The 13,532-nt window shown below is 36.7% G+C and overlaps 1 protein-coding gene across 1 annotated transcript; it reads right to left on the bottom strand.

Annotated features, from left to right (window-relative positions):
• Window positions 1-381: 381 nt before the first annotated feature.
• LOC117162897 (translation machinery-associated protein 16 homolog) lies at window positions 382-4,145 on the bottom strand. The gene is made up of 4 exons (XM_076626620.1): window positions 3,973-4,145; window positions 1,128-1,219; window positions 866-1,010; window positions 382-781 (listed from the first exon to the last, which is right to left on the bottom strand). Exons 1-4 carry the CDS (start codon window positions 4,015-4,017, stop codon window positions 764-766), a joined length of 300 nt encoding a protein of 99 aa, XP_076482735.1. The 5' UTR covers window positions 4,018-4,145; the 3' UTR covers window positions 382-763.
• Between the last annotated feature and the right edge of the window lie 9,387 nt (window positions 4,146-13,532).

Raw genomic sequence — 13,532 nt, 5'->3', positions numbered from 1 at the left:
AATCTAAAAAGCTTTTAAAATCGTATATTTATCATTGTACTATTGATTTTCCTACCATTTCGAAATGTACAACTTTGAGAGTAATTACTATATCTTCGTTCTTAAATAATGGAGCAGCTAGCGAAAAAAATGAAGGAAAGGCGGAGGAACGATGCAGAATATTCATAACGTGCACGTGATTCATCTGCATGTTTCAGTTTTGTTGTATATTTCACAATCGAACATTTTCTTTTCTCTTCTATCGTACTCTTGTATCTTGTGACGTGACTGTTTCTCGTGGGAGATAAGAGCAAGACGAAATGCGGTTTCTAGCATTTCGCAAACAAAAAACTGTTCGCTTTTCTTCTGTTTTCTTGTTTTTAAATAGAGATGAAAGATAAAAAGACATATCTACAGAATTTATTCTATTTCCATTACACTATTTTCATCTAAATCAATTGGCTTGCTGAATAAATTCTTCTTGTTTACAGGCATAGCTAATAGAGATTTGGATAGTCTAATATGGCTTATTTTCATTCTTTTTCTTAGCTCTAATACTTTCTTTAAATCTTTCTCGCCAAACCTTATAAATTTAAAATTATTCGCACACTGTAATTCATTATTCCAATTCAATAACATTTCACACTGAGTTGCATTTAAAATATCAGAAATTTCTGAAAAATAAAGGAGGGTTTCTACTCTAATTATATGTTCCCTCCTAGCATGCTGTCTACTCCTGTTGCTACCTATAGACCTTTTAATAGTAATTTCTTCCATTTCTTCATCATTTCTTGCTACATACCTTTGGATCAAATATAGAACTATAACTAATCACATCTTTAATGTACAATCTCTGTATCATCATGTGTATACATTTTTGTTTTACCTCCGTTTCTAACAAACTTGCAGTTATCTCTGGAGTATAGGGACACACGCCTGGAATCATATTGTTTCTGATCCACGATATTTTCTCTCCTATTGAATTCTGTTTTATCAAGCAGGACATTTCTGCCTTCTGTCTATTTGATATTCTGAAACAAAACACATTGTCCATTTCCTTCTTTATTACACAAAAGTATTATATAATCATATAAAATAAATGAAATGTACATAACAAAATCACATAATTTAATAGTAATTGTATTTACTTTTTGGCTTTTTTCGTAATAGCGATAGACTTTCTGCTATTTGGATGTATCATTTTCTTTGGCTTCAGGAATTCTTTTCTCATTGCAGTGGCCTATAAAAGACAACAAAATAAATTAGTTAAAATATTACCATGGCTATGAATTATTTCGATTATCCTAATCATCAAAACTCCAACTCAGGCTATCCGTTTACTCAATGTATAATCATGCACAGGCGAATCGTCGACAGTATCACACGCTTAGAAGCACTAATAGAGTAGACAAAACACCCTACATGCCACAGCTATCGAAAAAATAACCAGATAGCAACGGATAGGCGCCTCTGATGTACACCCGACGATAACCGCTTCAGAGGGACTAAAACCTCAGTACAAGAAGTCTCCCAAATCAGCGTTCTATACCTCTTTGTTATAACACTCTGAACCATCACTCTGTTGGATTCATACAATAAATTTTACCACTATATCTAAAGTTTAATTCTTTAATTTATTTGTGAAACGTTCGAACTGCGACTCGAGGAGATCACCGGTGATTTGTCAATTTCGTGATTTGTTGTGTCTCGTATATGATAACAGCAACGACGGCGACGCCTATCGATAGTAGAAATAATATCGAAGTATACCTTCCTACCATGACATTTCCGGGCTAACAAACTTCAAAATTGGTTTCTTTTGTTTCAAGATATTTTTAGCTATTTTTTTTTAATCTTATAATGATAACCTATTTTAAAATGTGCAATGTTTGATAAATGTACATTAGTAAAATTTCATACGAAGAAAGTTTTTGGGAATCCGTATTATATCCAGCGAGCAGAAAACGAAGACTTGACGGAAGTTGACAACAATGGAGATAAAAGTCTTTATCGTAATATTGTTTTTATTGATTTTAACGTCAGATGGAACGGGTTTCGACAGAAAACGATCCACCAAATTTCAAAGAGGTAACGAGCAAACTTCGAGTAAAAACGAGCAGAAGTCAACACCCGATTATTATTATTACTGCGACTCAACAGAGTTTGGAGTAGTATTATACAAAAGATTCCGTATTTGCGTTCTTGTTCGCCGTGCGACATGATAGAAATTGATTTCTCTTCCGCTTGTATCAGATGCGGGATGTTGGTTGATCCTTTTTCACCGGTCTCGATTATCCTATTTCTCTTTATTCGCCTATTTTTTAAACACAAATATAGATTTTTTACGATTATTTATATTGTTCATGACATCATTTGACGAAAGTATTCGAGAACTTCGCAAGGGAACCAAGCCATAAATGATATTTAAAATGTTTATAGCAGTTCTGAAGTAAAGAGAAGCGATATTAGTTTGAAATGATGGATCATTTCAATGACTTTATTATTTATTGCCTTAATAGCTATCTACATATTATTTTAGTTGCGTTTTTCTTTTGGATCGGAAATGACTATCCTGTGTTTCGTCAATAATTTGTCTTGCTTCTCTTGGTGCATTTCTAAAAGTAGTATTGACATAAATGAATTTTTTACTGCAAGAGTCAACATCACTTTTTTTCGACTTCTCTTTTAGGTTACAAGAGTACAAAGCTATATATAGGCCAAAACATGTATGTATTTTTCGATAAAAGATAAATTTTTATTCAAAACCTACGAGACTGCACGCAGATATTTCAAATTGCAGCGAATATTATCACGAATACTTCGCGTTAAACATGTTATATCTTTTAACATTTTCAGAGACGCGTAAACATCTGCAAGCTATTTATCACTTTATTCGATTGCATATTGTAGCGGCATATGAGTCATAGGACGATGCGAATCGAGAGTAACTCATGTTGTTGTTTTGCCTCGGGGCATTGATACCGTCTCGAGGTACGAAACTTGATAATAAACAAACTCCGGACAGAACAATATCGCCGCTACGCGCAACCGTCAACCGAAGTCGAATTTAAATTCGTTAGAGGGAGATCGTTAGAAGAGTACTGCCGATAGTTTTAAATACATTTGACTACACCAAATATCAACTCGTCTCATCACTATATACAGCAACGCGTTTAATCAACCTCCACATAATCGAGAAATGATTTCAAATTTGACCCACGTTTCTATCGACTTCGCTTTCTTCTTTATTTTGGAAGAAATGCACATTCACTATTTATCAGCTAAGCGAACTCGAAACGAATGAAAATTCCCAACCACCACGTAGACCAAAGCCTATCAGCCTTTTCCGAACCTGTAGGTTACAACGAGATTCTTAATTAATTAATTCGTTTCTTACAGACTACAGAGTCTGAGAATAAAGAATTTTTTGACCGTTTTGTTACGACATATGTTAAAACCACATCATAGGAATAAGATAATAATACAGATCGTAATCATTATATATCGGCACATACTATCAATTTGATTGTGCAATTAAATAACATAATATCAAAAGTAATCAAATGTTGGGATACTTTTGCGCGATAGTGTATATGTGTAAAATAATATGATTCTATAAATTCATTCACAATAAATCAAAAACAATGTTGTGTTGCTTATTCTAGTAAACAATCCAACCATTTAACTGTAAGATATTTGGAAAGTTCATGTAACAAGCATACAATATGCCACCCGGAAGGTACCAACTACGTTCCTCTATGAAATTAGTACAAATGTTTCAAGACTTATATATTATTAACATTTCACGCAACGTTTTTATAAGATACGTTAATCCGTAGAAATGACCCGTCGCAGTAAATTTATACATAGATCAGAGTTAGAAAATAGAAAAGAACGATATTTTCTCTGAGTATACGAAGTTAAAATGGTGTTGGACGCAAATTAATTGGTTGGAAAGAGGCGCCTTGAAGCGTACTAAAAGAGGTAGCTTACCTCGTTGAAATACCATGGAACGAAACCCTGTTGGGCAATGGGCATTCTGCTGTAGCCTGGAATTCCTTTTGCTCCCGTATTCTTCTTCTGTTTTCCGTGGTTTTTGTTACAACACTCGCGACGTTTTCATTCAAACGAACACACAACGCATAAACAGAGAAAAACAAACGTTGAAGGTTGCGTCGCGTCACGCGAATCACTGACGCTACACTTATACGTTGGAAACAGGAACGAAACCGACGCAGGTGCAACACGGGGCCCGTGAAATGTAAACTATCGAACTACGTATAATAGCACACGAAAGTATTTCTATTGTTTGTATATATATATATATATGTGTGTGTATATTCGCGCGCGCGTGTGTGTGTGTGTGTGTGTGTATTCATATATATATTATAAATTGGTTATATATATATATATATATATATATATATATATATATATATATATATATATGTATAAGATTTATAAAATGAATGCTCGGTAAAATGTCTGTGATAAATAATTCCAATTAAAATGGAAAAATTTTTAATTGCATTGCTTCGACTATACATATATGTCGGGTTAACATTAGGATTTAAGGCGCGTAACGATTCTTCGTTTGAATTAGCCATTGTTTTACAAAACAGAGAGTATATTTACACGAATAAACAAGGTTTTACAAATATTATGAATAATGAATTTTTATAAATGATATGATTGATTAACAAATGATAAATTAAATTATTAATTAGATTAAAGAATAATAAGTTTTATCGAACAATAAAAGAAACGAATAATATATCTTACGATTTACTAATTTAACGAATAATGAAAATTAACGATTGATAAATTTACAAATATTGAATTTAATTTACGCTATAAACAATGATCCGGGGTTCAAACGAATCCACGGTCAACGGGAAAACTTTAAACAATTTTATAACACAAAAAAATACGTTTGCCGAATCACTCGGAAAAAATTACTCGATGTATCACTTTCCAAGGCGATCACACGAATGCCTCTCTGCATAAAATCTTTTTCGTAATCCGACTGCATTTGTTTGTTATATTCTCGCTGGAAACATCGAGAAGGTTCCAATCGTTGTTGCTAGGCAATATCTGTCAGAAGTTTGTTATATACTCCTTGGAAACATCGAGAAAGATCCAAACGCCGTTGCTAGGCAGTTTCTGTCTGGAGATTGATTCCTCATACAACGTGTGTCCCATTATATCGACATCTCTAAAGTACAATTCTATGTGATTTCTAGGGAGAACAATACAACCGATCCACACCTTCGTCAGGCAAAACGTTTATCCCGTGACCGTGGCTACGTTCAGCGACCAGTTGTCACCTCGAACCCACTTTCGCTTTTCACAAATGTCAAACAATTACAGATGACAATTACTTAATTACAGTTATGATAAGATCTGGGGTAAAGCATTAAAAGGCCTCCTCAAAATTGCATAGGGAAGGCTCCGGTTTTCATTTCATCTCCGACACGGCCATACTGACTATCACACGTCCTCGTGTGCAGCTAAAATACAGAGTTTTAACATTAGACTCGGTGTAACTGATATTATTTACCATTCGATTAGATGTTCCAAATAAGTCAAGGGTCCAATTCAGCAACAAAGCTCTGTTCAAAAATTTGACAAGCAAGGAAATGAAAAAGAACTCAAATTAGTGTTATAGTTTGTATTCAAAGTACCAGTTGCACTCCGTAAATCACCAGTCAGACCGCAATGACACGACAGATCATTTTCGACTCCACACAAAGATTTCAGTTTGTTGAATCACATAACCACGTTGGATGCATAACAATAAGCACAAGACACCAGTGAGGATATTATAGAAAGCACAGGGCACCAGTGAGGATATTATAATAAGCGCAGGGCACCAGTGAGGATATTATAGAAGCGCAGGGCACCAGTGAGGATATTATAAAAATACAAGCACTACACTGGGAGTGTTATAAAAGGCGCATACACTACACTGGGAGAATTATAAAAGGCGCATACACTACACTGGGAGAATTATAAAAGGCGCACACACTACACTGGGAGAATTATAAAAGGCGCATACACTACACTGGGAGTATTATAAAAGGCACATACACTACACTGGGTATATTACTATGACCACAATGCGGCGTTAATGATTCCCAGAGATCAATGTGCTCGCATCGTTATTATCACCGTCGCTGTCATCACCGCAGACATCCAACTCAGCAGGAATACAACCATCTGGCATCTTTCTCAACTTGTCGTGTCTATCCTTATATGACCGTTTGCCATCTAGAGTTTTTAAAATATATCTATCCCCCTCTAAAACTTCCGTTATCACGAATGGACCCTTGAATTTCGGATCTAGCTTCGTTTGGTTTCTCTCCTCGTTCTTACGTAACACAAAGTCACCGAGATTAAACCTAACTATCTTCGCTTTCGTTTTGTCAAACCGGTCTTTATCATAACTGGCGCAAGTCTCTATGTTCCGTATCGCTTGTTGCCTTACATTGAAGATGTCTACTTCCTTTTCCTCAATATTATCAGGCAACAATAAACCGTAGGGCCTAGCTGCCTTCCCAATTAATAATTCCAGAGGACTTGATTTGGTTACACGATTGGTAGTGCAATTCAAGGCCAGTTGTATCTCCCCAATCGCGTCTTGCCAAGATCGCCCGGTCGTTTCCACCGTCGTTAACATATTTTTCAGCGTACTCATAACACGCTCTACCTGTCCATTGGCCCTACTCGCACCAGTTGCTATTAAGTGAAGTCTAATATGTCTATTCTGGCAGAAATTTTGGAAATCTTTACCCGTAAAACACCTTCCTTGGTCTGCTATTACCCGGCAGGGATTGCCGAATAAAAATATAGCGGACTTAAGTGCTATAATGGTATTAAAGGAATCTAATTTACGAGTATGATACAGGTATACAAATTTCGTGAAAGCATCAACTAAAACAATGATATACTCTTTCGAGTCACTCTTACCACTTAATTTACCCGTTATATCCATGTGTACCGTATGCCAGGGTATGCTGGTCTTAGGTATGGGATGTAGTTCAGCTTGTACTTTACCCGAACTAGCCTTCGAAACTCGACAAGCATGACAGTTCTCAACGAATTTGCGAACATATTTCGCCATTCCTTCAAACCAGTAATACTCGTATAGTTTCTCAAGCGTTTTATCCCAACCTAAGTGCATAATGGACTGATGCACATGATTAATGACGGACCACCTGAAACCCCTTGGGACAATGGGCAAGCAAAGAGTTCTACCTTTTCTCTGTATTTTCCGATGGAGTGTACCAGACCGTAATTCATACGTATTCGCAATATCTTCCGCGAGCTCTTCATTTTGCAACTTACGGACGATCTCAGAGATTTGTGGGTCGCGACGTTGTTCTGCTAACAACCAATCATCGGAGATTTCAGATAGATTGATTTCTTTCTCTACAATTTTGTTGATCGTACGATGATCCAGATCTACGGGATTTCTCGAAAAGAAATCTACATGAGCCATTCGTTTGCCTTCCCGATACATAATGTCAAAGGTAAAAGTTTGCAGGTAAGCCCACCATCTGTAAACCCTGTCATTTAAATGTACCTTGTCACTGGATGCCTTCAGAGAATTACAATCAGTGACAACAAGAAATTCCCGACCGTGCAGATAGTGACGAAAATGCTTGATGGCGTTTACCACTGCCAGCGTTTCTAACTCATAAGAATGATATCTAGATTCCGCAGGGCTAGTCCGCTTGCTATAATACTCAACTACTCTATTTTTACCTTCGACCCTATGCATTAGGATAGCCCCAAATCCTTCGGAACTAGCATCCGTATGTAGTTCTATTGGATATTTGGGGCCAAAAATCACTAGCACCGGCTCATTGGTCAGAATAGAAATTACTTTTTGCCTAATTTTTTCATGTTTATCCGTCCAATTTATGTTCTTGCTACCGGAAGTGAGAGCATACAAAGATTTCATTACCTGTGAGAATTTAGGAACAAATTTTCGAAAGTAAGAAGCTAAACCAATGAATTGCCGGAGCTGTGTAACAGTCGTTGGTGCGGGCAAAGAGCTCAAGGCTTGTACTTTACCTGGGTTTGGTCGGACTTCTCCGTTATGAATCACATAACCCAGATAAAGTACTGACGTCTTCAAGAAAGAACATTTAAAAAAGTTAAAAGAGAATCCGGCGTTTACGAGGGTATCTAGGACGGTGTTTAATCTTTCTAACGCCTGATCTATCGTATCGGCAATAATTAAAACATCATCCTAATAAACGACAACATACGAATAAGCAAGATCACCTAAGGCATTGAAAATGGCCCTCTGAAAAGGAGACGGTGCATTCTTCAATCCAAACGGCATCGTCATGTATTCATATTGACCATCAGGAGTAACGAACGCGGTATATTCAGTCGAATTCGGGTGAATAGGAATTTGATGAAACCCGCTGGCCATATCCAGGCTTATAAAGTATTTCGCCCCTCTCAGTCTCGCGATCTGATCAGCTATGAGAGGAAGAGGGTACCGATCCGCGACGGTGTTTTTATTTAATGCTCGGTAATCTACACATAATCTATCTGAACCGTTCTTTTTTTTAACAAGTAATAAAGGGCTTGCGAATGGTGAATTACTCGGTCTTATGATTTTTGCTCGGATCAGTTCACCTATCCTCTCTCGAACTATTCCCCGCTCCTCCTCACTGAGTCTATAAGGACTTCGTTGCACGGTAACGTTGGGATCAATTAAACGAATTTCTAATTGACCCGTATTTACACGATTCCGCGGAAAACCCGTAATAAATGACTCTTTGTATTTCTCGAGAACAGAAATCAATCGATCTTTATCGTTACCAACTACATCAGTGTCGACCTCATTAATGTTGATCACATCTTCCGCGACTCTGCTACAAGCGTTAACTATTTTTGTCTTACAAATATCGACACTGTTTCGTGTAACATTCACGTCAAAACCTTGGCTCAAAATTTCACGACCAATCATGATATCGTATTTTAAGTAATTATCAGAAAGGGCATGAAAAGTTATCTCCAATGTAAAACCGTTAATACATACAGTGGATAAAATCTGAGATGTACTGTTAACACAAGTATTCCCTATGCCTCGCATTATTACTACATCAGTCGTTCGTTTGCCAGAAAATTTCGAAGCTACGGATTCTTTGATTAATGAGCATTCGGCTCCGGAATCGAAATAAAATGGGTACGACTCACCCAGATGACTTAATTTACCAGCTGGAGGCTCTACCACACAGGAGTCGACTCGGCGTTCATTCTTGAAGCCGGATTTTCTGTTCTGCAGTTGTGGACAATCAGGTGCGATATGACCCTCCGCACGACACTTGAAGCAAACCACCTTGGACGATGAAGCTGGACGGTTTCTTTCCTGGTGTTGTGTATCCTTTGTATCCTTTGTATCCTTCCGCTGTTCACTACGCATCCTCTTGCGACTCTCCGTTATTTTGTGTCCAAGAGTACCACAATAATGACACTTCACCCGGTAATGCGATAACTTGCGTCGTTTAACTTCAGGTTCCTCCGATGTATTTCCTAACAAAGTTGCCGGCAGATCGTTGTAAGGATAAGCTCTCATTTCATCATAAAATTGTTCCTCCGTCTTGATATTATTTGCGAGCGTTAATCGATGAAAGCGTTGATCCTGTGAGTTTAGCATATAAAGAGTTAAGTAGTTCGGGCATCGTTAGATCTTGCATCTTCATCTGCAACATGGAACGGAGGCGACTACCGTAAGCTCCTAGAGTTTCGGTCTCCGTCCGTCGTTCTCTGGACATCCTTATTAATGCCGTGGCGGCTGTCTCTCTGCCACCAAAACGCGAAAGGAATTGTTCCTTAAACGTTGGCCAGGAAAGTTTTCCACCGCGCACTATTTGTGAAAGCCAATGTGTAGCAGATCCCTTTAGGGCACGATTTAAAGCAGAAAGTAACACACTATCTTGCATCGGATAGTCTTTCAAAATCACATCTGTGTATGAGCACCACGCGAATGGATCAGTGCCCGTGCCTTCAGGATCAAAACGTGACAACGTTACATCCTTAGGTTCCATACTCGACTTTTGCTCCCTAGGCTGAGTCATCTGGTTCATGATTTTCATGAGTTGTTCCAAAGTGACACTTGGGCTTGATCCCACTTCTGATGTCGGGTTAACATTAGGATTTAAGGCGCGTAACGATTCTTCGTTTGAATTAGCCATTGTTTTACAAAACAGAGAATATATTTACACGAATAAACAAGGTTTTACAAATATTATGAATAATGAATTTTTATAAATGATATGATTGATTAACAAATGATAAATTAAATTATTAATTAGATTAAAGAATAATAAGTTTTATCGAACAATAAAAGAAACGAATAATATATCTTACGATTTACTAATTTAACGAATAATGAAAATTAACGATTGATAAATTTACAAATATTGAATTTAATTTACGCTATAAACAATGATCCGGGGTTCAAACGAATCCACGGTCAACGGGAAAACTTTAAACAATTTTATAACACAAAAAAATACGTTTGCTGAATCACTCGGAAAAAATTACTCGATGTATCACTTTCCAAGGCGATCACACGAATGCCTCTCTGCATAAAATCTTTTTCGTAATCCGACTGCATTTTGTTTGTTATATTCTCGCTGGAAACATCGAGAAGGTTCCAATCGTTGTTGCTAGGCAATATCTGTCAGAAGTTTGTTATATACTTCTTGGAAACATCGAGAAAGATCCAAACGCCGTTGCTAGGCAGTTTCTGTCTGGAGATTGATTCCTCATACAACGTGTGTCCCATTATATCGACATCTCTAAAGTACAATTCTATGTGATTTCTAGGGAGAACAATACAACCGATCCACACCTTCGTCAGGCAAAACGTTTATCCCGTGACCGTGGCTACGTTCAGCGACCAGTTGTCACCTCGAACCCACTTTCGCTTTTCACAAATGTCAAACAATTACAGATGACAATTACTTAATTACAGTTATGATAAGATCTGGGGTAAAGCATTAAAAGGCCTCCTCAAAATTGCATAGGGAAGGCTCCGGTTTTCATTTCATCTCCGACATATACATATACTTAATGTGACTTACTTTGTATGAGAAAAATTCTGTTTGTCAATTCGATATCGAGAGCTGATAATGCTAACATACGATGAAACGATAACAGAAGAATCCGAATATTCAGAATTTTTCACGATATATGTTAAATAATATTATGAAATAAATTAAATAATTACCCCGCATTGCTTCCAGCGTACGTGCTCACGATTCTCGGCGAAACCGAATATGGCAGCAGGAAATCAACCAATCACGACTTCGGAAGAAAGTAAAGCGCGGGAAGAAATCGCGGCATCCAGCTTCCTGCGAATCTATTCTCGATCTCGATGTAAGCAGTAATCTTTCGATAATCGTTTTGCAAAATGGCGTGCCTTAAACGAAGTGTATAGTAAAATTCGTATTTGAGAGACGCATAAATAAACGATATCAGGCTATTTCCCGCGAGAAATTCACGCTCGGTTGCAACATAACATGTCACGTATGTATTTTCGTCGAAAACTGATTTCGAGGGATGTGTATATGTACGTATCAAGTTACTTGGCGAAAGTTCAACGACAGCCTGTGACTTTAAAACAGTAAGTATGTAAGCCTATGTTTGTTGTCCGAGAATTGGAAGAATCTGTCATGTTTTGTTTACGTCGGCTGTAATGGAGTGGTGTTTTTGTCTTGTGGTAACTGAACGTCTCAAACAACAAACTCGAGATTTCAATCGATCTTCGAAAAGAAGTCATACCCATTGGCCTTGGGTGAGTTGTGATTTCATTAACTTTTTAATTCATAATTGATAATATAAGGTTATTGTAAGACCGATGAAAATATGGATAGCAACCAATTGCAATTGAATATCTGGCCTGTCTTGCACTATTGAAATTTTGCAAGTCACTAAAGTTACCAGCATTAATATGTTCCCTTGCACAAGTTTGACGATAAAACAAATGAAATTTTACTAATTGCAAGTTATTTGATTATTCTATTTAACGAAAAATTATAAAATCATAAAATAGAATTCTATATAACCTGTAAATCGTAACTTGTCAATCTACTAGTACATATATTATAAATTGGTAAACTTTTGTGTGTGGGGGAGGGGGTGCTAGATGTAACACTGATGCGACATTTTGAAAAAATATTTAATTATAATCATGAAAGGCGTTATTGAAATATTGAATTTTTATTAATGTTCTTTGCAACTTCGAGTTTGCGTACTATATTTAAAATGTACATAAGATATAAAGTATATTGACAAGTAACAGTCACAAAATTGTTTCAAATGAGGATAATCATCCTAATATCAACTTATCAATTGTGATCTGATAAACAAGAATTCAAAATACAGTTAAACTGTGTTCTACATACAATAATCTTTTTCAGATGAGATTTAAATATATGAACATATTGTGATATATTGTCCATAATAACATGAATAATATAAAGTTTCGTATTACATATACTCTATTTTTTAATATATTCTGCATATCTCATTTTATGACAACAGACAAGCAAACTATATTCCCATTATAAGCTTCGCTCTAATTTCGCATCATTTCACCTGAATATATCGTGAAATTTCATCCCGTCAAAATTTTGCGTTAATCTTTTTTATCTTAAAGGATTAAAGACAGTTGCAAAACGCCACGGTGTTTCGGGGTTTGTTTAAATTTCCGCCAAATGAGAAAGAAGTTTCGCGAAAAATGGTAGTTACTAACGGCACGTCTGGTTACAATTTTCGTTTACAATACTTTTGGCGAGTAAATATGACGTACTGGGTCGATACTAAGTAGTCGGTTGTCCCTGAAATTTGAACTGTTGAGAACGAGGTAATAACAGGGCGACTGGTTTGTTGCTGTGTAACGTATACACGTTTCTGAATAGTTTTCTACTTTAAATGAAATTAACTGCTACCCGACGGAGTTTCGACGTAGCAATAAACACGCCACTGAAAAAAGCGACGAATGGGAATGGAAAATACGTAAAGATTTTTTTGACAAAATAAAGAATCATTTTGTCAGATTTCAAGAAGAGTTTGGGTAAATTCAATTTATGCTCTTTGCTACTTGACTTATGTTTATAACACTAAAAGTTATATTTACAAGCAGCGAAGTGATTTAGTTTCATCCGTAGTTCGGTTGCTTCCAATTTTTTCATTTTCACATTGTGTAAATTTCGACCAATTGCGGGGAGACGTAATCGCGAGGAGAGACGTCAACGGGGGTCGTAAATCCCCGTTACGATTATAGCAATCGACACCACGAATTGATCGATCCCCTGATTTCCGTTGAGATAATAGGGGTGATTGAGTTTGTATAACATTGTGCTTCACAGAATTATAAATTATATATTTCCAACACTTAGTTTACACTGACGTAGAGAAATAAATAGTTAACAACTTGTCGCACGAAGATGCGATAGATATGTACGCTAGAGCAGGGCTCTTATAATGGAAATTAATGTATTAATGGACTTAGCACTATAATA

The sequence above is a fragment of the Bombus vancouverensis genome, unplaced genomic scaffold (assembly GCF_051014615.1).
Source record: "Bombus vancouverensis nearcticus unplaced genomic scaffold, iyBomVanc1_principal scaffold0027, whole genome shotgun sequence".
Taxonomy (NCBI): Eukaryota; Metazoa; Arthropoda; class Insecta; order Hymenoptera; family Apidae; genus Bombus; species Bombus vancouverensis.
This window is presented reverse-complemented; position numbering and strand designations above follow the sequence as displayed.